We start from the raw sequence: 24,889 nt of genomic DNA, 5'->3' as shown, positions 1-24,889 counted from the left end.
CATGGAAGACAAATGCCCAACCCTCTTCACTATTGCTTTTGCCCTGTTTCTTTTGTTTCTGGACCACACCCAGTGGTGCTCGGGGTTTACTCCTGGATCTTTGCTCAGGGGTCACTATTAGTGGTGCTCAGGAGACCGTGTGGGATGTTGGGGTTCGAACCTAGGTCAGCTGTGTGCAAGGCAAACATCCTATCTGCTGTACTGTTGCTCTACCCTGTAGCGATCTTTTTCTTAAAATTAAGATTTTCTGTCTTGGCTAGGTATTAGCATTATTTTGCTATTGTATAGTTGAACCTAAACAATACCTGACCTCATCTTTCAAATTGTCACAGCTTTCTTGAAAAAATTCTTTTGATGGCTGTACCTGCTAGTGAATTCTTTTACAATATAAAAGTACTTTTGCGTGTGAGGAGGTTGAAGTGGTGATGTTATTAGAAAGCATATTTGGTTCTCTGTGGTAGCATTCTAGAATTTTAGGAGGATGCAGTGGTCTTTTAGAGCGTTACTAAAATACAAGTCGAACAACAGACTTCAAAATATAGAAATTTTTCAAATCAGAATTCACCCATTAGTAAACATGAAGTTGGTATCAGAGCTTTGAAAGACTGCCGCACTGATATTTTGAGTATGTGATCCTGTGCCTTGAACCCAGGGCCTCATAGGTGCATAACTAAGCTACATTGCTGGCCCCCTAACTAATTTTGTAGTGTGGATACTTTGGAACCTGTATCTTTTATTAGCCTTACTTAGAATAGTTTATGCTATTTTTGTTGTTATTGGGCCACACCTGGTGCTGGAGGGGTTTCACTTCTGGCTTGGTGCACGTTAATTGTTCTGGCATTTCTTGAGACCATGTGTGCCAGGCACTTAACCTGGGCCTCCTGTGTGTGCTCCAGCCTTTTGAGCTGTCTTCTCTGCTCCAAGCTAGAGCGTAATGTTTGTTTTTCTGTTGTCATTTGTAGCTTTCCATTAAGAAAGAATCTCTGCTGCTTTTAGAGTTTAACATTATTCATTAAATCTTAGACTTTCGGGGCTGGAGCGATAGCACAGTGGGTAGGGTGTTTGCCTTGCACGCGGCCGACCTGGGTACAATTCCCAGCATGCCATATGGTCCCCTGAGCATCGCCAGGAGTAACCCCTTGCATCGCCAGGTGTAACCCAAAAAGCAAAAAAAAAAAAACCCTTAGACTTTTTTTTTTATAGAGTTCTTGAGATGAATCCCAGGGCATCACACGTGGGGTAGATGCAGTGCGCAGTGCTGTTGAGTCATAGCCACGTTCCACTCCCTGGCTGTTACCATAGTGGTTCAGTATTTGTCTTCAGTGTTCTATGCTGTCCTCCTCTTCACTGTGTTGTGATTACTAGAGGGTCACACACATTCTGTTGTGGTGTTGGCTGTGGGTCACAGCAGGTTGTAGAATTTACACTTTTGGCCACAGCACTCACACACATCTTTTTATTTGAGGTGCTTGCCAGGTTTACACCCTTTAATTGTGGTGCTTGCACACATCTGGTGATGTTATGGTTGGAAACCCTTTGCGGCCTTTGTGATCACAGACGGCAGAATCTCCAGAAACAAAGAGTGGAACTTCCAGGAGGGGTCAGCACATGCTGTGGTGGTAGGGGTTGAATCCATGCTTGCAAGGCAAGTGCATTAACCACTGAGTTGTCACCTGACCTGCAGTTTAGTAATTATAGGGCTCTGTAAGTACTAAACTTATAGATTGTTATGGGTTGTTTGTGAAAATTGTCAGATGTTAACCTTGGGTTTTATTGCTGAAAATTATTTGTAGTTGTGGTCATGTGAAATTAGAGTAAGCCGTAAGCACAGACAGGTGAAGAGGTGTGGCCTAAAAACTCCAAACAATTTTTTTGATATCAACTGCTTAGAATTTAAGTCATGTATCTATAGAATAACAATTTTATACCATGATTAATAGCTAATTTTATTTGAAAAGTTTAATGCATTATAGAAGAACATTTTTATAATGGTTATCTGCAATTTTATAATGGTTGTTTGCATTTTTATAATGGTTATCTGCAATTATCTGCAATCCCACCAGTGGTGTGAAGCTTGTCTTGAGTGTAATTACAAATGAATATGACTCTTGTTTTTGGGCCACACTGAGCAGTGCTCAGTGTTCCTCCTGACTCTGTGCTCAGGAATTACTCCTACTGTGCTCAGGGGACCATGTGGGATGCTAGGGATTGATCCAGGGTCGACTAAGTACAAGGCTAATGCCCTATCTGCTGTACTATTGTTCTGACCCCATGGATGTGACTTCTGTTGTGTATATCAGAACTTTAGAATGTTGTTCTCTTGAAAATATACCATGAGAAGGAATATTTTTTGGTTTGTTTTTGGACCACAGCTGGTGATGCTCAGGGTTACTCTTGGCTCTGCACTCAGGAATTACTCCTGGCAGTGCTCTCAGACCATATGGGATGCTAAGGATTGAAGCTGGGTTCGCCTACCTGCTCTTCTGTCGCTGTGGTCCCACCTTGAGATGTTTTTTTATGTAACTTGTCAGTAGTTGAATATTTTTGCCTGTTACTTTATGTTCGTATTGCTTTTTAAAAATCATATTAGGGACTAGAGCAATAGCACAGTGGGTAGGGCGTTTGCCTGGCATGCGGCTGACCTGGGTTCGATTCCCAGCATCCCATATGGTCCCCTGAGTACCACCAGGAGTGATTCCTGAGTGCAAAGCCAGGAGTAACCTTTGAGCATCGCCAGGTTTGACCCAAAAAGCAAAAAAAAAAAAAAAAATTAAAAATGATTTTTGTCTGTAATCTATGAATAGCAGATTTACAATTTTTAAAAATTATTTTTGTTGAATCACCATGAGAAAGACGATTATAATGCCTATTCATGATTGGGTTTCAGTAATATAATGTTACAACACCCATCTCTTCACCTGTGTACATTTCCCACCACCAGTGTCCCCAATTTCCTTCCCGTTATCCCCTAACCTCCTCTCCCCTCCAGATTGCCTTTATGGCAGGTATCTTCCTCCCCCCCCCACCCCCCCACTCCTTTTGGGCATTATGGTTTACAGTACAGGTACTAAGAGGTCATTATGTTTGTTCAGGAAGTTCAATATTTTTATCAGGAAGGTATAGCTATAGTAACTATGTGACAACTTTAGGGTGTGAAGTACAGGGAGATGGGGTGAGGTAGCCCATCCTGACTCTAAGAGAGGCCTGGAGATTACAATCACAAAACCCGCATACTCGGCTTTTTATTTTTAGCAGATAATATCTCAGTGAGGTCTGTTCTGAGATGGTCGGTGGAGACCAGCCTGGGGGCATGGCAGCGATCTTGGATTGTGTGAACAAGTGGCTGCTGGGGGCTCTGTTTGGGTGGGCACTGTGCCAGATTTACAAATTTTTGTATAAAATGGTTGTAAAAACTGCTAAAAAGTAAAGGGAGGGAAGGGCCAGAGCAACAGATAGGTGGGTAAGGCACTTGCTTTGCACACAGCCAACCTAGGTTTGATCCCTGGCCCCTCATGTGACCCCTGAGCCCTGCCAGAAGTGATTTCTGAGCACAGAGTCTGGAATAAACCCTGAGCACTGCGGGGTGTGGCCCAAAACAAAATTCTCTAAATGGCCTTTTTTAGAGTTAATTTGCTTTCACATATTAATGTTATTTTCATTTTTATTGTTTTGGGCCTCCCAAGTGGTGCCCAGGAGGCCCGAGGTCCCCCGCTGAGATTCTCAGCCAGTGGGTCGACATGGGACCCTGTGGATGTGATAGTGTTCTGCCCTGTGGTAGCTGGCGTTCCTGATCCACCTCCAGGACCACACTAGGCTTGTGCTCAGGACCTCCAGTGATGCTCAGGGGCCATGTTGTATCTGGAATCGAACCCAGGAGAGGTGCATGCTAGGTATGTTTCCTCACTGCTACATTCTCTCCCTGCACCTACTTTATTACTGGTATCATTTTGGAGCCATATGTGGCAATGCTTAGGGTCTATTTCCAGCACCGTGGGGGTCTCCTGTATCCAAAATTTGCATTGTCCTACTGAGTGAGCTCTCTTGCCCCAGCTTTTACTTTCACGTTATTGTTTATAGCTTTAGATTTTTTAATATATTATTTGTTTTTATTTTGGGGCCATATCTGGGGGTGCTTAGGGGTTATTCCTGACTCTGCTCAGGACTTTCTCCACCTCTGCCTTCAGGAATTAACTCTTGGCAGGCTTGTGGGCGGGGGTGGGAGGGACCATTTGAGGTTCTGGAGATTGAAGCCACGTTGGCGACCTGCAAGGCAAAGGTCCTACTAACTGTACTGTCGCTTCAGCCCCAATTTTCATCATTAAAAAAAATTATGGGGCATCACTTGGTTGTGCTCAGGGCTATTCCTTGATCTGTGCTCTGGGCATAGGGGACCAAAGGCAGTGCTGAGGATTGAACTAATACAAAGTTCACTTGTCTTCTGAGTCATCATCAGTTTCCTATTGTACTGATTTTCTCGCCCCCATAACTGACTTTTTTGGTTTTGATAATTTTCTGCAAATAGAAAAAAAGAATTTTAGGACTGGAGAGATTGTATAGTGGGTAAGGTATTTGCCTTGCGTGTGGCTAACCCATGTTTGATCCCTGGCACTTCTTATGGTCCTCCTCCAAGTACTGCCAGGAGTAAGCCCTAAGCGAGCTGGATGTGATCCCAAAAAAAGAAAAAGAAAATAGGATATTATTTACTTTGGTTTTTGTTTTTGGATCACACATGGCATTGCTTAGAACTTCTGGCTTTATGCTCAGGGATCGGTCCTGGGGGTTTGGAGATCACTGGAGTGCTGGAGGTCAAACCCAGGTCGGCTGCATGCAAGGCAAGCACCCTACCGCTATACTATCTTTCAGGTCCTAAAAGTAGAATTTTAGAGGAAAACAGAATTGGTAGCAGTGAGGAATGATAGGACAATAGTAAGTTATGCACACTGTAGCGCACTGTCTTCCCGTTCATCAATTTGCTTGAGTGGGCACCAGTAACGTCTCCATTGTGAAACTTGTTACTGTTTTTGGCATATCGAATACGGGGAGCTTGCTAGGCTCTGCCATTTGGCGGGATACTCTCGGTAGCTTGCTGGACTCTCCAAGAGGGACTGAGGAATTGAACCCGGGTTGGCCATGTGCAAGGCAAATACCCTACCCGCTGTGCTATTGCTCCAGCCCAATAGTAAGTTATAAGATGGAAAAATTATGAAAAACAGATGAAAGTTCAAAATGAATACCGTCCTGGAAGTTTTGACTATTAGGTTTATATAGTTCTCTGTCTTATTAGACCCTGGAGGCATTACTTTTAATAGCATGGTGCAGTTAATTGATGTTCTCTTAATGATGACTCAGAAGACAAGGTTAAATTATTTTGCATATCTTTGAAAGAAGTGTTTTTCAAACGGTAGGTCACAGCCCTTTTTTTTTATTTTGTTTTTTGGTCATAGCCCTTTAGTAGATTGTAAAATCACTTTAATGGGTCATGAATGCATTATTAGAAAAATGTAAAAGAGGGGCCTGAGCGACAGTACAGAGGGTAGGGCCTTCGTTTGCCTTACACACGGCTGACCCAGGTTTGGTCCTCAACATATATCGTCCCTAGAGCACTGTCGTTAATTCCTGACTGTAGAACCAGGAGTTACCCCTGAGCAGTGCTGAGTGTAGCTGCAAAACCCAAAAATTTAAAAAGGGAAAAAGAGGGCTACGGATGTTGTTCAAGTGACGGTGTACCTTTTTTTGCATGTTTGAGAACCTGGGTTCAGTCTCTGGTGCCCCTTTTTCCCCATCCCAGCACTGCTGGGAGTGGCCTTGGTGCTCCCCAAGAACTGCTTGGAATGATCCCAAAACCCAGCCCTAGTGCAGCCTCCAGAACCACCACAACAAAAAAAATGAAAATGTACATTGCTTTTCCTTTTTTTTTTTTAAGAGATGAGACAGAGAGGGTTGAGCATCCTTAGTCGTAGCATTCAAATACTTGGTTGTGGGGATTGCTAGGGTTTGCACACTGGTTTTGCTGTTTACCTTGAGCAGTTCTTGCCCAGGTCATGCACTTTAGTTGTGCTGCTTGGGCTGCTGCTGTGTGTCACACTTCTCTTGGTGTATAGGACATTTTTGCTGTTGGGCAGCAAGGAATCAAACTCACACCCACAAGGCAGGTGCTTCGGTGCCTAATTCTTCCTTGACCCACATGTTTCATTGTTATGGGTAAGAATAAATTTTTAGTTAATGTGTATGTGATGTACATTGTACTGTTGCATTGGAGCTAATGATTTAGAAGCATTGCCTACTGCTTCTAAATTGAGAAGAATTGAGGAAGAGCTGAGGAAGAGTTTTGTTTTGGGGTCACACCTGTAAACAAACCGGGGACAGTCTCAGGCAAGGCAAGTGCCTTACAGCTGTATTGTCTCATTGACTCTGAGGAGTTTCGTAGTATGTGAGGCAGGACTGCCAGACTTAACGAATAAAAATGCAGAATCCACAGTTAAATTTGAGTTTCTGATAAATGGTGGCTAATTGTTTAGTGTGAGTCCCAAGCTACACCAGAGATGCTTTCATTTGTATGAAAATTAAATTTGTTAACCTTTATTATATCTGGGGACTCTAGGCAGAATTGGTATTTATCCCTTGGTAACTGAGAAGCCCCATCAGGGCAGGAACTTAATTTTGTTTTTTGCCCAGTATTGTATCAATCTTTGAGAACTGTGCTTGGCAGTTAGTAGTGAGCAGATGTTTCAGTGAAAGAATGGCCAAGTCACTTTTAGTCTGTGTCTATTAAAAGGGGGAGAGAATGTCATCCTTAAAAAGGGAGATACTAAATTTTCATTGCATTCTGTTCTTGGCACATAGCAGACACTGTGTAGAATCATACAAATTTGGAGTTAAAAGTGGCACTTGGATTTAGCTTTCATTCTTGTTAACAGGACAGAAACCCAAGGCCGTGGACTATTTACTAGTTTTCTCCATCACTGACTACGTAGCTGGCTTCTGAATCTCTCTTGTCTTTGTAATATAGCATATTTATTTTTATTTATCTTTTGGTCTTTGGGGCCACGCCCGGCAGTGCTCTGGTCTTATTCCTGTCTCTGTACTCAGGGATCCCTCCTTCCAGGCTTGGCGGACCATATGTGGTGCCGTAATAGAACATATTTATAGAGACCTCTTTTTAAAATTTGATCTTTATTTAGTAATCTTAAGAAAAGATTAACCTGGCCAGAAAGAACCATTTTCTTTCTTTTTTTTCTTTTTGGGGAACATCCGGTAAAACTCAGGGGTAGTTCCTGACTTTGTGCTCAGGAATTACTCCTGGCAGCGCTCTGGGGACCATATGATACGGGATGTCGGGGATCAAACCCAGTTTGGCTGTGTGCAAGGCAAATTGCCCTACTCATTGTAATGTTGCTCCAGCCCCAAGAGCATCATTTTCTTAGTTTTCCATTTAGCAAAGGCTTTATTCTTTGCTATGTTTTGCTGTCATACATTTAATGTGGAAGTGTCTCTAGTTGTTTTACTTTTGGCCTACACCCAAGCCATACTCAGGGACCACTTCCTGTGGTGCAAAGGGGACTTCATGGTGCTGGGGATCAGACTAAGGGCACAGCTTGCACCCGAGCCCTTTGAGCTCTCTCCCTGGCTCCCTTGATTTATTTCTATTTATTTTTGTTTTGGGGCCACACCTGGTGGTGCTCAGGGTTTATTCCTGCCCCGTGCTCAGTGACCACTCCTGGTTTTGCTCAGGGGACTCTATGGGATGCTGGGGCTTAAGCCTTGCTTGGCCATGTGCAAGGCAAGTACCTACCTGTTGTACTATCTCTCCAGCCTCTTTAATTTTTCTTATTCCCTTCTGTGCTTCTATCTAATGACAACGCCTGTTGATGTGGCTATGATTGGTGGCAGAACATGCCCAACTACTGTGCTTGCACATCTTTTTATTTGTGGTGCTTATGCACATCTAGCTATATTGCGACTGGAAATCACTTGGAGTTCTGGGCCACAGACTGCAGAGATGCTGGGATCATGCCGGCACATGTGGGACACTGGACCACATGCTTGTATGACAGATTTTCTCTTACACCCTTCGACTCTTCCTCTGTACCCTCAGTTTATTTCTTTCAGGAACTTGAACGAAGCTCCTCTCTAGTATTTCTACCAATTGTTCCTTCTCTGTGTCTTTTCTGATTCTTGATCTAGATGACAGATAGATTTTTTATCTAATATGCTAATTCTGATTAATTGGGATGTTCTATATAGGATTCTGAAGTTTCATTTGACTTTAGAGAAGGGGTGGGGTGAGTGTCAGTGGCAACGGGGGTTATTTGAAAATCATTTTTCTGTCCCTTTTGTTTTCCTTATATAAAGAAATTTCTTTTTTATGGGGCTGGAGTGAAAGCACAGTAGGGAGGGCATTTGCCTTGCATGCAGACAACCCGGATTCGATTCCCAGCATCGCATATGGTCTCCTGAGCACCGCCAGGAATGATTCCTGAGTGCGGAGCCAGGAGTAACCTCTGTGCATCGCTGGGTGTGACCCAAAAGAGCCCTAAAGGCCTAAAGGCCCTCCCGTTGATCGTCGATTTGCTCGAGCGGGCCCAGTAACGTCTCCATTGGAGACTTTGTTGTTACTGTGTCTGGCATATCGAATACTCTCGGTAGCTTGCCGGGCTCTCCGAGAGGGGTGGAGGAATCGAACTCGGGTCAGCCATGTTGGCCGCTTGTAAGGCGAACGCCCTACCCGCTGTGCTATCGCTCCAGCCCACCCAAAAGAGCAAAAACAAATTTTTGAATTTTTTTATTTTACTTTTTTGTTGCTTGGGGCCATACCCAGTGGTGCCGAGTTACCCCTGGTAGTGCTCGGGAAATCGTAATGCAGTGCCAGGAATCAAAGAGTCTTGCTGTGTGCAAAGCAGGCTCTTTTAGTCTCCTCTACTATCTCTGACCCTGGTACCCTCTCTCTCATTTGGTTTTCGAACACACCTGCCTGTAGTCAGGCTTACTTCTGGCTCTGTGTTCAGGAACACTCCTGATCGGACCGGAGACCATGTGTAGTGAGCTTGTATGCAAGGTAAACATGCTGCCCACTGTACTCTTTAGCTCCCTGGCGTCCTTTTTCAAAATAAGGAGAGATTTTTAGTGACTCTGCTAAACAGTTAAATCCGGGCTATTCAGCCTTAGGGCTAGAGCGGTACTGCAGCGGGTAGGGTGCCTGCCTTGTCGCAGTCCACCTGGGTTCAATCCTCTATGGTCCCCTGAGGGTCACCAGGTGGGTGAGCCAAAAACCAGGCAAGTCAGCTTGATAGTCAAATCTCTACATTCTGTCTATATGCTATACTGTATTTTTATTTGGGAGGTGGGGTGTGTGTGTTCGTTTCCCCCCACCTCACGACTTACCCATAACTCTGTGCTCAGAGTTCACTTCTGCAGAGGCTCAGGGGACCTTACGTGTTACTGGGGATCGAAGCCAGGTCAGTTGTGTGCAGTTAACTGATTCTCAGACAGCTGATCAAAGCTAGGGCCAGAGAAGGTAGGTGGTGCTGCTTGGGTTCCCATTGTGCAGGAAAGGTGCTTGGCGGCGACCAGGGCTATACTCAGATGCTCAGGTGACGGCGGTACCGTCCTCAGCATCAAACTGTAGTTGGCCATATGCAGGGCATAAGTCTTCACCCCTGTACTCTGTCTGGCTTAGTATTTTATATTTAAGTGCAGCTGTTCCTTCACTTGGAAAGTTAGGGTAAATGTGGGAGAAATTGTGTTTTTTTTAAACCTTAGTTTATTGGTCTTAAAAGTATCATTTTAAATAAGTAAGGTAGTAATGAATGATGTGAATCAGAAATAGATTTAACTATGATAGAAATGAGGTAAGGTAAAGGTAAAGGCCCTCCCGTTGATCGTCGATTTGCTCGAGCGGGCCCAGTAACGTCTCCATTGGAGACTTTGTTGTTACTGTGTCTGGCATATCGAATACTCTCGGTAGCTTGCCGGGCTCTCCGAGAGGGGCGGAGGAATCGAACTCGGGTCGGCCATGTTGGCCACTTGTAAGGCGAACGCCCTACCCGCTGTGCTATCGAAATGAGAATTTTTTTAAAAAGTATTTGGAAAATAATGACTTGCGACATGAAAGATTTCTCTGGAGGCCAGAAAGCAAAGTGCTCTGTTTAAATAAGCAAAAGATAAAGAGAAAAAAAAATGGGTGAAATGACAATCTTGTTTTTTTTTGTGTGTGTGTGCTTTTTGGGTCATACCCGGCAGTGCACAGGGATTACTCCTGGCTCTGCACTCAGGAATCACTCCTGGCGGTGCTCCGGGGACCATGTGGGTTGCTGGGAATGGAACCCGGGTGGGCCGTGTGCAAGGCAAACGCCCTACCCGCTGTGCTATCGCTCCAGCCCACCAAATCTTGTTTTTTAAGCTTCAAAACCCTATGCTGGAGCCCAGCAGCTTGCAGCAGAAAAGTGAATGGACTATGCGTTAATCCACGCCACGATGTCCTCCAGAGGGGAAAGGGTGTTGGTCCCTTCCGCCTTCTTCCCTCTGGAAAGAAAGATGGCAGCCGCTTGGGAGCTTTGTGGAAAGCCAGGTATGAGCTGGGCGTGATGGGGCGACTAAAACCTCATGGGAAGGGGGGCGTTCCCGGCTCGTCCTTCACGCCCTACCGAGGTCACCAGTTGCCCCCCACGAGTGTCTCTCGGCACAGTCATGGCTCCAGAGCACAGAAACCAATCTCTTAATTATCTGACTCTCAGCAGAAATACTTCCAGGGTTAATAAGTAAAATAGCAGAAATCCAAAACCGCCTGGCTGCAATTAAACATCATTTAATTCTTGAACTCAGCTGTAGAAGGCAAATCATTTCACAATACCTTTTCAGCATGTCTGATTTGGGGGGGTAAACTCTAAATAAATGTACCTCATGGTGTTTCACTAATAAAAATTAAAAAAGAAAAAGAATCGCACTGTAGCAGGGGCACCAGTAACATCTCACAACAAATTGTGAGACTTGTTGTTACTATTTTTGGCATATCAGATAGTCAAGGGCAGGTTGCCAGACTTTGCTGTGCAGGGGAGATACTCTTGGTAGCTTTCCGGGCTCTCCGAGAGGGGCAGAGGAATCGAACCCGGGTTGACTTATGTACAAGGCAAACGTCCTACCTCTGTGCTATCGCTCCAGCCCGAGGTAGAGTATATTTCAATTAAATGTCCTAAAATACAGGTTAGTGTATGTAACTTGTTTTTACCCTTTTTTGGGTGCTGAGTATTCTATATGTGTACCACAGATTATTAAGTGAATGACTTTTGAGTTGTTAGCATTGTTTAAGATACTATGAATAGAGCTATTATGAATATTTGTGCTGATATGTGATCCTGAGGATTCCATTTTTCTTAGTTAAATACATAGAGATGGGATTTTTGAGCTTCTGGCAAGTGTTAATTAATTTTGGGTTCATATTCAGTTGTATTCAGGGCTTACCCCTGGCTCTGTGCTTAGGGATCACTCCTGACAGGTTGTGGGGCGCTATATTGGGTGCGGGGATTGAGCACTGATTGCTGTGTATAAGATTTATTTTACTATACTATGTCTCCGGCTCTGTTATTTAATTTTTAAGGTCATTGTCAAAGGAACATGGGATTTAGCTTAGTGGTAGAGCACTTTTCTGTCATATTCAGCCCTCAGCACTGAAAAAAAGCGAAAGTCAATTGCTAAGGATCCCGAGAGATGACTCAAAGGGCTGAAGCATATGCTTTCGCATGTGGGAGCCCGGGCTCAATCCCTGGCACTGCATGGTCCCCCCAATCACTGCCAGGTGTCCCTTTGAGCAGTGAGCCAAAAGCAGCAGAATAACCCCCAAAGCTACACTGACTGTGGCTCAAAAACAAATTAGAAAAAAATAATTTGAAAAAATAAAAGTTTTTGCCAGTTGTTGCTAACGTGACAATTTTATAGTCTCCTTAGCGAGGTATGGTTATCTCTCCCTGCCCTCCCCTTCCCTCTCCTCTGTCTTTCCTCCCTTTTTAAAAATTTTTGGAGCAGACATTGTGGTGCTGGGATGAAACCTGGAACTAACATAGAAAGCATGTGTGCTCCAGCCCTGTGAGCTGTATCCCTCTGCCAAGCCTCTGTCTGAGACAGCTAATTGTTTCAATTACTTGACAGCACTTGGTATGTTTTTAATTTCAGTCATTATAATGACTGCATTTTACTGTGGGTTGAACTTTCATGTCCTTAATACCTTCTAATATTGAATGTCTTTTTATTTGCTTGTCACCTGTCTTTTTTGTCATCTGAGTATCTTTAAGAAACATGTCTTTTGAAAAACTTCCCTTGGAGGTAAGGGGGCTTTTGTAGGTCAAGATAGAGTTCTAGATTTAGGATGTTCTAGATGGGAGGGACAGATGCCTTCATCCTTTTCTATACCTGTGGAATGGCACTATTCTCTGAACTGGTGTAAATGTTAGTATACTTGGTAAATGGTAAGTTATTTATTATCATTGGTTTCATTATTAAGCAGATGAATTTATCCTGCCAAGGAGAAAGCTGCCCCTCTGAGACGGAAGTTTCTCTTGTAGGAACATCATAAACTTGCTTCCGGCTTTCAGTGACGTACTGTTTGTTTGTGAACTTTCGGGGATAGGAGAGCAAACTACCCTGATGAGCCCCCTCCCTTTTTGGCACTTACATGCTGGTGGAAGGCCAAGTTCAAACTGCCTCATGATAACGGTTATGTTGTAAATGCTTGCTTTTGTCTTCTAAAATAATGGAATAAGAGAAAGACTTAAAATTTTTCAAATTTTTTTAATTTTAAAAAATTTTGGGCCAAACCCAGCAGTGCTTAATTTACTTTTGGCTCTTCACCAGTGATCACTCCTGGCAGGCTCATATCAGGTCCCAGGGATGGAAGTTGGGTCATCTGCATGTAAGGCAAGTGCCCTGCTCACTGCTAGTGCTCCAGTCCCAGAAGGTGTTACTACAATTTTGTAGATACTGAAATTGAGGCACAGAGAACTGAAGTCAGCAAATGTAGGTCACAGGACTGGCTGCTGAGGCCAGAATTTGAACCCAAGCATTTTGCAGAGAACTGAAATTCATTCTGGTAGGATGGTAGTTGTTTTCAAACATTGATTCAGGGTGATTATACTGCTGAATTAACCTGGCAGTTACTCCCTGACTTGAGAGTGAATTGAGAGTTGCCGGCCCACCTCAGTTTGCTAAACGACCTTTTGTTTGGGTTGTCATTTCCTCTTCCTACTTCCACAGTGTTGACTCATCTCTTCACTTAAGAAATTGTTATTTAATAAGTATTAGAGAGTTTTGTCTTCTAATTGAACTGAAAAAAAAGGAAGAACAAAATGACTCACTCAAGCACATTATCTAGAAGAACTGGAATTAGAGATATAGTCTTAGTTGATTGTTCTTTTTCTCTTTGGATTTTGGGCCATACCCAGCAATGCTTAGGATTTGTTCCTGGCTCTGTGCTCAGGGATCACTACTTGCAAGCTTGGGGGACCATCTGGATGCTAGAGGTCAAACCTGGGTCAGCTTCAAGCAAGGCAAATGCCCTACCCACTGTAGCCCTGCGTACCTCTGCTGTAGTTTTTTTTAAAAAGGAATTGAAATGATCCTCATTATAATTTACATGCAGTACACTAAATCCTTAATTTAGTCAACTTTATGTGCCACACCCTGTGGTGCTGATGCTACTCCCAGTGCTTCCCTGTTGCTCCAGTGGACTTTCATCTTGTGCTGGTGATAAGACCTGGGCCTCCTGCATGAAAGCTGGTGTTGTGCTCATGTCTTTCTCTCCCATACCAGATTTTCCTCAAAGCCAGGCCCATAGTTGTGATTAGGGTAGCCCCAGGGGTTGGGTCTGAGCAGAGTGGGAAGGAAGTAGATGAGCTTCAAGTAGTTGCAGACATTAAGCATATGAATGATTAAGTATTAAATTAGCTAAATACCTGTTTTTTTATAGGACCTGCCCCCCAGTGTTTGGGGGACTATGTTTCATTAGAGCTCTTCCTTGACCTTGAACATGCTAAGCCTGAGATCTGTTACTTGAGCCACATCCTCTGCCCTGAGTGTGTCACTGTGGATGGGTGGTCAGGGTAACCTCCCTGGGGAAGTGACATTCACTCGAGCTCTGTGTATCAAGCCTTAGGAATATGTGTTTGGGTGGGTGGGGGGCGTTATTACGACTTACTGAAGTATGGTACTTTGTAGTTTAGTGTGCAAAGAATTTTAGTTATATAACTTGCCTGGTTTTAGAAATGTGAATGTCTGAAATATTTCGATATTATTCTGTTCCCCACTCCTGTTGAAATAATTGTGTAAACTCGTGTGACAGGTTCAGGTACAATATTGAAAATGGTGATGATATGCCAGAATGGTGAAAAATAAAGTAAAAAAAACTGTGGAATTGTTTGGTGGCAGTACAATAGAAGTAGTGTCTCTGTCCACTTCCCCCCAGTTTTGAAATAATGGAAATTTATTTTTAGTCAGATTATGTGCTTTGGATATGGATGGGAATGGTGGTGTTGGGGACTAAACTGTGGGCCTCATGTGTGTAAGATATGTACTCTTCATCAGTGACTGCCCCTTCCCCTCCATTTTTTTTGTATGTATATTTTCCTTGTTATCTTGTTAATCCCAAGTGGTAAAAATCTGTTACAGTGGGCACCAGGGGAATAGTTTGAAGAACTGAGTCATATGCTTTGCAGGTTGGCGCCCAGGTTCAATTTGTGATATGACATGGCGCTACTCAAACATCAAACCACTCCCGAATCCTTGGGTGTGACCATCAAAGAGAAACGAAACAGTTGAAAATCAGTATGAAAATGTACATAAGTTTTGATGTGTTCATCTTTTCCTCATAATTCTCTTAACATTTTCTTTATATTCATTTTGTGAATCAGCAAACTGGTAATCGGACTAATTAAAGAACCTTCTGTAATCAACAGAAAGTAATTGAGCGAGGATTCAAAACTAAGTGGTAGTTTTCAGTATGTTTTCATTTTTTTTGTGGATGCGGGGCACACTCTGATATACTTGATGCTGACTTGATGCTTGGCAGTTACTCTTGGAACAATATAGGGATGAAGATTGGACCAGACCTCCAGCATGCAGCATATGTGTGCCAGCCCTTTGAGCTCTCTCTCTGGCCCCACTTTATTTTTAGTTTCTGTAATACTTCTGGCAATGCTCAGGGGACTGTATATGATGACAGGGATTGAACCAGAGTCTGCTACATACAGGGCCTTATCCCCTGTATTGTCTCTTGGTCCCCTCCATTTAATTTTATTTTATTAATTTATTTTTTGGGTCACACCTGGTGATGCACAGGGCTTACTCCTGGCTCTTACACTCTGGAATTACTCCTGGCGGTGCTTAGGGGACCATATGGGATGTTGGGAAACGAACCCGGGTCGGCCGTGTGTAAGGCAGATGCCCTACCCTCTGTGCTATTACTCCAGCCCCTATTTTACTTTTTAATTTAACTTTATTTTTTTTGCTTTTTGGGTCACACTCAGCTATGCACAGGGGTTACTCCTGGCTTTGGCTTTGCACTCAGGAATTATTCCTGGTGGTGCTCAGGGGATTATATGGGATGCTGAGAATCGAGCCTGGGTCGGCCGTGTATAAGGCAAATGCCCTACCCACTGTGCTATTACTCCAGCCTCTCCATTTTATTTCATTTGGGTTTTTTTTTGGGGGGGGTGCAAACCCAAACATTTGGGCTTACTCCTAGCTCTGCACTTCGAGATCACTTCTGGTGGGGCCCAGGGAAACTCTGTAGGGCACTGGGGATTGAACTTGACTTTATTGCATGCAAGGCAAGTGCCCTATCCTCTGTACTATCTCTATGTTTCCCCCCTTTTTTTTTCTTTTGGGTCACACCTAGCAATGCTCAGGGGTTACTCCTGGCTCTGCACTCAGGGATTACTCCTGGCAGTGTTTGGTGGACCATATGGGATGCCGGGGATCGAACCCAGGTTGGCCCCGTGCAAGGAAAACGCCTTACCCTCTGTACTATCACTCTGTCCCCTCCCCTTTTACTTTTATTTATTAATTATTTTTTTCTTTGCTTTTTGGGTCACACCTTGCAATGCACAGGGGTTACTTCTGGCTCTGCACTTAGGAATTACTCATGGCAGTGCTCAGGGGACCATATGGGATGCTGCGAGTTGAACCCGTGTTGACTGCTTGCAAGACAAATGCCCTCCCGCTGTGCTATCACTCCAGCCCCCACCCTTTTGTTTTTAAAATTATGTAAGATAGGGTCCAGTTCACATGTTCAGGGATCAGTCTGGGGTCAGCTGCATGTAAGAAAAGCACCTTAACTTCAGTACTGTGTCTTTGGCCCTGTCAAATTCATTTCAGTTTGAGGCTGCAGTGATAGAGTAGGTAGGATAGCAGGTAGGGCATTTATTTGCCTCACATGAGGCTGACCTGGATTCGACCCATGGGATCCCATTTCTTGTCCCAAGCACTGCCAGGAGTAACCCCTGAGCATTGCCAGGTGTGACCCCAAAACAAAAAAACCAACAACAGCAACAAAAATCTATTTCACCCCTTCTTTTTTTTTTTTTCTTTTTGGGTCACACCCGGCGATGCTCAGGGGTTACTCCTGGCTCATGCACTCAGGAATCACTCCTGGCGGTTCTCAGGGGACCATATGGGGTGCTGGGAATCGAACCTGTGTCGGCCATGTTGGCTGCGTGCAAGGCAAATGCCCTACTCGTTGTGCTATCGCTCCAGCCCCTCACCCCTTCATTTTATACTGAATGATTTGACTCAGTCATTAATACAGAATCACTCCTTTATGGCAGTTGATCAAAATATTTTCAACAAATGTACATTCTTAAAATACTTGTTTTTTCAATGAGTGGATCAGCCTTAGTTGGTTGAATACCATTGTTAAATGATCAGCAGCACCACATATGGTCTCTGAGCCCCTCCAGGACGATTCCTGAACACCGCTGAGTGTAGCCCCATAACAGTACAAAACAAAAGCTTAAGTGAGGGGATCTGGGAGATATAGCTCAAGGGGTGGGTCCCATTGCCTTGGGTACACAAGGCCCTGTGTTTACAGTATGGCCCTCCCCCAGCACTGCCCCAATGGTCCCTGGCACTGCCAGGCCTGAACACCACCACTGACCTAACCACATTGCCAGTCCATCAAAGGTGCCAGGGAGAACCCTTTGCTCCTAAAAAAGAAAATACGAGAACGAGAACACTTAATGATGTTTCTCAATTATGTGTATGTTTAAACTTAATGAAAAGTAATGTTATCAAGAAACGTGCTCCCCGTGGAGTGTTCTGAGGACCCTGAGCTATTGTTGATCAAAGGGGCTGGGTGGTTCAATGCTGGTGCTTGCTGATGCAGTGGTCCTTGAGCCTTGCAGTGTCAGGCAGGTGGTGTTCAGGGGTCACTAGGACCATTCCCAGCAATGCTGGGGAGACTCTGTTGTGCTCAGGAGCAACTGGGGTTGTGCATGAAGGATGCTCTTGAACTTCTCTATTTTGAACTTCTGGTCCCTTACGAAGTTTCGTAGAACTGGTCTTCAGTCAGAAGCTGCCCACTGTGGGGGAGAGGGGCAAGTTAGTCCCTCCCCACTAGGACAGTGAGGGAGGGGGGAAGTGCCCTCCTCAGGCAGGCTGGGCGTGGGTGGGAGGGAAGCTGGGGATATTGATAGTGGGGTTCTGGTGAAAGGTTGATAATGGAACAGTGTGTGCTGACGCTCAGTTAGGGGCCGGGGCATTATTGCTCAAAGGACTGGAGTTCATGTCTGGCTTGCAGAGGCCCCGGTTCCATCCCATGCCCTGCAGGGTCTCCTGGGCATAGCCCTGTTTACCCTTGAACTTTGAGGCCTGTGTAGCTGGTCCCCGGAGTCCTGCTTATGAGGCTCCCCCCACTTTTTTTTTTTTCCAGTGGCCACTCAGTGGTGCTCAATGCTTATTTCTGGCTCTGTGCTCAGGGATCACTCCTGGCATGCTTGGGGATCATATGGAATGCCAGGAATCAAACTCCAGTCGACTGTGTGCAAGGCAAACTCTCTAGCCCCCCAGACTTTCTTTCACATAAAATAGTGATAGAACTTTCTTTTTCTTTTGTGAAGCAGGATAGTTTTTTTTATTTAATTTAATTTTTTTCAGAAGTTTATTTTTAATTTTTATTAGTGAAACACCATGAGGTACAGTTGTAGACTTAGAAATTTTTGTGCTTGGGTTTCAGTTATACAGTGATCAAGTACCCATCCCTCCACCAGTGCCCATTTTCCACCACCACGGGTCCCAGTATCCCTCCCACCTCCCATCCCACCCATCCCACCCTGCCTCTGTGGCAGGGCATTCCCTTTTGTTTTCTCTCCTTTTGGGTGTTTTGGTTTGCAAAAGAGGCATTGAGTGACAATCATGTTTGGTCTATAGTCTACTTTCAGCATGCTTCTCCCATCCTGGGAGGATCCTCCCAACACCCTTTATTTGGTGCTCCCTTCTCTATCTGAGTTCCCTTTCCCCCTAGCATGTGTGGCTGGCCTCCAAGCCATGGAGCAAAGCTCCTGGTACTAATCTCGGCCACTCTTGGGTATTAGTCTCCTATTTTGTTACTTTATATTTCCAAGATGAATGTAATCTTTCTATGTCTATCCCTCTTTCTGACTCATTTTGCTTAACATGATACTTTCCATGCAGTACCACTTGTATGTAAATTTCATGACTTCATCTTTTCTAATAGCTACATAATACTCCATTGTGTAAATGTACCATAGTTTCTTTAACCAGTCATGGAAGTAGGATAGTTTTAATTAAAACTTATTTGGAGGGGCTAGAGTGATAGCACAGTGGGTAGGGTGTTTGCCTTGTACGCGACCGATCCGGGTCCAATTCCCAGCATCCCATATGGTCCCCTGAGCACTGCCAGGGGTAATTCCTGAGTGAAGAGCCAGGAGTAACCCCTGTGCATCGCCAGATGTGACCCAAAAAGAAAAAAAAAACTTATTTGGAAAAATGAAGGGAAGGGGAAAAAAGAAGTATTTGTTCAAGAGAGAGCATGGGCTTCTTCAGAGTGGAAGAGTGAGCAAGCAAAGATACACAAAGACGTGCAAGCAAGATAGACTTCCAAAGACTGAAGAATAAGCAGTAGTAGAATTAAAATTGCAATTAATAATACAGCTACAGGGGCTGGAGTGATAGCACAGCAGATAGGGCATTTGCCTTGCATGCAGTCGACCTGAGTTCGATTCCCAGCATCCCATATGGTCCCCAGAGCACCGCCAGGAGTAACTCCTGAGTGTCGAGCCAGGAGTAACCTCTGAGCATTTCCAGGTGTGACCCAAAAAGCAAAATAATAATAATAATAATAATAATACAGCTACATTTTTCTTTCTCTTTTTTTGAGGACACATCTGGTGATGCTCAGGGATCATTCCTGGCAAGGCTCGGCAGGTCTATATGGGTGCAGGGGATTGAACTGGGTTTGCTGCATGCAAGGCCAGCAGTCTACCTGTCATACTATCTCTGGCCCTCAGCTACACTTTTCAGTGTTGAAACTTTCAAACTTGTTTCCCCCTTCTCCCTTCCCTTTTTTGATGCTGTGATGACTGGAGATGACACACCCTTGGATTGGGCACTTGCATATTTGGTTACAGTCATACCCCTTTAGTTGCAGGCTGCAGTGCCTCTATGGAGGTATTAGACTGCAGAACTTCTAGTGCATGTGGTAGTACTGGGGATCAAACCTACGCGCCCTCATGCTTATAATTCAGGCAACTTTAACCCCTGAACCATCTCTAGTCCCCAACATTATTTTTGTCTTATAACGACCAGATACTATTTTTTTTACTTCATAGACTCTAAAACTTCCCTCTTGCATGCTCTTGACTTTTATTCTCTCTCTCTCTCTCTCTCTCTCTCTCTCTCTCTCTCTCTCTCTCTCTCTCTCTCTCTCTCTCCCCTTCTTCCTCTCTCTCCCTCCCTCCCTCTCCCTCTCCCCCACCCTTTTTCCCCTTAGAGACCAGACTAAGACAGGTTGTGGGTTATGGTTATTTTTTTGGCCCTTGCTTTGGAGAATGCTTACCTTTTCTTTTTTGGAGGGGAAGGTACTTAAGGCACACCTGGCATTGCCCAGGGACTGTTCTTGACTTTGTGCTCAGGAGTGATCCCTAGTAGTTCTCAGGAGACCATATGTGGTGTTGAGGTTTGAACCATCATCTGTCATGCTGTGCAGGGCAAGTAAGTACCTTATTTTTGTACTCTCTGGTTCTAATTGTAGTTTTGCAAATAAAGTCACTTAAAAATGAGTTCATGAAGCTGGAGAGATAATGTAGACAACCTGGGTTCAATCCCTGGCACTTGCATATGCTTTTGTAAGCTCCTCTAGGAGATGTCCCTGAACACAAAGTCAGGAGTAAATGTTGAGCACCACCATGTGTGTCCCCCACCCCTGTCAAAAACAAACAAACAAACAAAAAACCCACAAGCAAACAAAAAAAGCCACCTAGCCACCTAAACCAAAAAAAAGCAATGACCCCATGTTTGTGGAAATAACTCCACATCCAGACTTGGCCTGCTGCAGTGTTTCAGAGAGAGGGGCTTGACAGGGAAAAGTACTTACTGTGTTGCATGACAGAGCCACTTATTTAGAAGTGAAAGTTCGTTGGATGATTTAACTTCCAGTGTGTTTCTGTAAGTTGTAAGGTAGTCCTAATTTTAGGAGTGAGAGAAAAATATGGGAGGTGACTTGATGTCAGTCAAATAGATCAGCTAAATTAAAAGTAGAATCTATATTTTATTCTGGAGTAGCTTTTCCTTTGCCTCTTCAATAAGTTTAAGATGAATAGAAAGATGTTTAGACTTAAATATACTGGATTCATACAACAAGGTTCATCTTGCATCTACTCATTAGATACAATATCACGTGAAAACAGGAAGTATTTCTTTTGTGATAGGAACTCTTTGGATTTATTCTCTTAAGGATTTTCTGATAGAGTGGTGTTAACCTAATTATAATTGTGCATTCCATTCGTTATATCTATTTTGTAACTGGAAGTTTGTACTTTTTTTTAAAGCACTTTTGTTCTGATTCCCTCTCCTTCCATTCTTTGCCTCTGGTGACCACAAATCTGATGTCTTTCTATAGACTCCCTCTTTTCTGAGATCACAGTTGTTCCTGTTCTGTTAGTTTTCACTGAGCATAATGTTCAAAATCTCATCCTTCCAACTGAAAAGAGGTCCCTTTTCAGTGTCATCTTCGATTTCTTTCATTAACGCCTAACAGTTTTCTCATGTAGCGATATTGCTTCTCCTTAAATTTACCCGTAGATTTTTTTTATACTATTATAAATTGGATTGATAATCAAAAAAATTTTTGTGAGGGGGCGGCATATTCAGACTTTATGCTTGGGGTCGGGGTTGTTTCTGACAGTGCTGGGTGAGCCATGTGCTTGGAGAATCAAACTGGGGTAGGTAGTATGTAGGGCAAGTCCCTTAACTGCTGAACTTTTTCTAGATCTCAAATGTTTTCTTTTTTTATTTTGTTTTCAGTGTATAATAGTTATAAATTTTAATTTTTTTATTTTTGGATTTTGGGCCATACTGGTAGTTTTCAGGGCTTACTCCTGCCTGCACTCAGTAATTGCTCCTGGTAGGGCTGGAGGGGCGTGTCTTATGGGGTGGTGAGAATTGAACCTGGGTCAGCTGCATGCGAGGCAAGCACCTCTACATGCTGTACTATTTCTCCAGCTTTCCTAATACAGATTTTTATATGCTTATCTTATGTCCAGTAATTTTACTGAGTTCATTGATCAGATTTAACAGGTCGTCCGTGTGTGTGTCCCCCACCCCCCTTTTCAGGATTTTCTATATATGAGATCATGTCACTTGGGAAGGTAGTTTAGAGTCCTGGTTTGATCCCCAGCACAGCATTGGTTCCCCCAACCTTCACCCCATCATTGCTCGGTGCAGTCTTAGAGACCCCCAGCACCACTGGGCCCAAGACAGACTGTTTTCTTTCTTACTCATGATCACTGCCTGTTCTAGGCCTCCAAATAGCAAAACAGAACCATAGTTAGTCTTTACACTAAATATTAGTTAACCCCTGAAATAGCTTCTGCTTTATTTGAACGAAAATACAAGAAATTTTTAATATGAAAGCACTTTTTGGTTTCGTCTGTTAAATTTAATAAACATTATTTAATCTTTTCAGAGGTCGGAACAGTAGCAAAGGACTGCCTCAGTCCACGGTGAGTAACTTTAATTTATTTGGAAATTAGAAACTAAGATAAAACAACGATAGACAAAGGCAAAGTGAAAATTCCTGTCCCCTTCTATTTTAGAGCAGAGTGTCGGGTCCAATCCAGAACCAAATACACGCAAAGCATGTGCTCTTACTTACACGCAGCTACTTTCCTGTCCTTGAATGTTATCCCTCACAGCCTTTGTACATAATGCTGTCGATTATGAAGTTATTAATTATTTTTTAAAATACGTTAAACATGAACTCATCTGTAAAATAGGTCAAGTGTTCTCTTAGGGGCCAACATCCAGCTGTGTTCAGGGCTTATGTCTCACTCTGAGTTCGGGATCGCTCCTCGCATTGCTGGACTGGGGATTGAACCCAGGTCGGCTGTGTGCAAGGCCAGCACCGTACTTGCTGCACTATCACTCCGACTCCACGGTCAAGTGTTCTCTTAAAAATGACTAAAGGCATACCCAAACCTAAATGGAAAAATTCTCAAACGGAATGCCACGTCTGGTGTTTATAGAGTTCTTTGGGCTTTGGGTTTATATTAACTCACTATCATTTTATTTACTTTTGTTTGGGGGAGGGCCACACCCAGTGGTGCTCAGGGCTTATTATATCAGGGCTTATTACTTATAATACCTGGCTCTGCACTCAGGTATTATTCCTGGTATGAACTCGGGAGTGTATCAGGGATCAAACGGGTTGGCTGCATGCAAGGCTAGCGCCTTCCCCAGTGTGCTATTTCTCCAGCCCCAGTGCACTGTTTAGAGTCTTCTGCTCTTAAATACTGAAATTTTGCCCATAATCTGAGCACGAAGGCCAGGAGATAAAAGTTCCATATAATGATAGAAATGGTGAGAAATTAAGTAATTTTCAAGACTATCTCTAAACTAGACACATTTTCTTCATTTTGTATTGGGAGGGCATATGTTTTTTAGTATAAATAAGGAGTGGTGTGGTGGATTAGACCTTAGAGCACTGTCATTGATTCAGATATGCAAAGAAGATAGTCAAGAATCTTCTACGATGGTGCCTCTCATCCCACCCCATTTGTTTATTAAGGTATACTTAACCCTATTTAGTGGACTGATTTGTGACTTTTGATGCATGCGGTTTGTGAAACTACACCCAATACTTCATCACCTCCAAAATTTGCTCATGCCACTTCATAGAGTAAACCTTTTCTCCTCTTGTCCAACCATTGAGTTGTCTTTTGTTCTGTGGTTTGTCTTCTCCTCATACATGGAAGCTCACTTTTGCTTTTTTAGGTATCATTTATATACAAAACATTGTTAGTTGGTATGACTGGTTTTACTTTAGAAAACTTGAGCTTCTATTCTCTAAAGAAGCAAAAGATTATAGTAAACCAAATCTACCTTTAATGCATGGAAGGTATTATAAATCTAATTAGACATTTTATAAGAATATAAACAATTAGCTTAATATATATGGACAAATACTGATTGCTAATAATGTTTTTTCCTATAATTCTAGATTTCTTTTGATGGAATCTATGGAAATATGAGGATGGTTCACGTACTTACATCAGTTGTTGTAAGTTACCAAATTACTGGGGAAGAAATAATTCCCTTGGGCGTGGGCTAAAGTAATTTATGAATTTAAAATATAAAGGAACAGTCCCAAAAGGTCATGTTTAGAAAAAAGCATTTTTCTATAAGTCACTGTCACTGTCCTCCTGTTGTTCATCGATTTGCTCGAGTTGGCCCAGTAACGTCTCCATCATGAGACTTGTTGTTACTGTGTCTGGCATATCGAATACGTCACGGGTAGCTTGCCAGGCTCTGCCATGCGGGCGAGATACTCTCGGTAGCTGGCCGGGCTCTCCGAGAGGGGCGGAGGAATCGAATTCGGGTCGGCCATGTTGGCTGAATGCAAGGCTAACGCCCTACCTGCTGTGCTATCGCTCCAGCCCATTTTTCTATAAGAATGTGTGAAAAACACAGTTTAGAATTCTAAACTAGGGACTGGAGCAATCGTACAGCGGGTAGGGTGTTTGCCTTGCATGCGGCCGACCCATTTTCAATTCCCAGCATCCCATATGGTCCCCTGAGCACCCCCAGGAATAATTCCTAAGTGCAAAGCCAAGAGTAACCGGTGTACATCACCGGGTGTGACCCAAAAAGGAAAAAAAAGAATTCTAAAGTGTTGTAACGTTAAAGACATTGTTTTCAGTTTGGCTAGGTACAAGTTATAGTAGTTGTTTATCTTTGGTGCATTGTTTCCCACCTAATAAAACTGGAGTCAGAAATACAGTATTTAAATTTATACTGCAAACATGAGGAGGCAGGGTTTCCTGAAGAATTTTGGCATTTTAGTGCTTTAGTGTGTAAAAAAAAAAATTTTTTTTTCAAGTTTTTTGGTCACATCTGACTGTGCTCGGGGCTTACTCCTAGCTCTGCACTCAAAGATCACTCCTGGTGGGGGTATGGTGCCGCCAGCAGGTCAATCTGTACCTGTGAGGCAAGTGCATCAGCAGCCTGATGGCGCCTTCAGATACCCCAAAATTGCTGCTGTGCCTTTGACTGGACCCCAAAAACTTGGGGCAAAGTTTACCAAGAAAGTAAATGGCCAAAGTTAGGTATGTGGGAAACACACCCACAAACCACCTCCGGCTCAGCTATATAATTGGAGGCATGGCCTCTCTGG

At 43.5% G+C, this 24,889-nt stretch overlaps 1 protein-coding gene across 10 annotated transcripts in view; it reads left to right on the top strand.

The window, feature by feature from the left end:
• Nucleotides 1-24,889, top strand: part of ATXN2 (ataxin 2) — a 97,784-nt gene that overhangs the window by 7,650 nt on the left and 65,245 nt on the right. For 3 of the 10 annotated variants that reach the window (XM_056107206.1, XM_056107203.1, XM_056107202.1), the window contains exons 2-3: nucleotides 22,184-22,220; nucleotides 23,717-23,776. In XM_056107206.1, coding sequence (XP_055963181.1) covers nucleotides 23,744-23,776 — 33 coding nt within the window. In that variant the 5' untranslated portion in view covers nucleotides 22,184-22,220; nucleotides 23,717-23,743. Of the gene's footprint in view, nucleotides 1-22,183; nucleotides 22,221-23,215; nucleotides 23,285-23,716; nucleotides 23,777-24,889 lie in introns of those variants that run through there. The other 7 variants (XM_056107209.1, XM_056107207.1, XM_056107205.1 and 4 more) reach the window with 6 other exon arrangements.

The sequence above is a fragment of the Sorex fumeus genome, unplaced genomic scaffold (assembly GCF_029834395.1).
Source record: "Sorex fumeus unplaced genomic scaffold, SorFum_2.1 ptg000155l, whole genome shotgun sequence".
Classification (NCBI taxonomy): Eukaryota; Metazoa; Chordata; class Mammalia; order Eulipotyphla; family Soricidae; genus Sorex; species Sorex fumeus.
The sequence above is the reverse complement of the archived record's forward strand: the minus strand, read 5'-3'. Positions and strand labels throughout refer to the sequence as shown.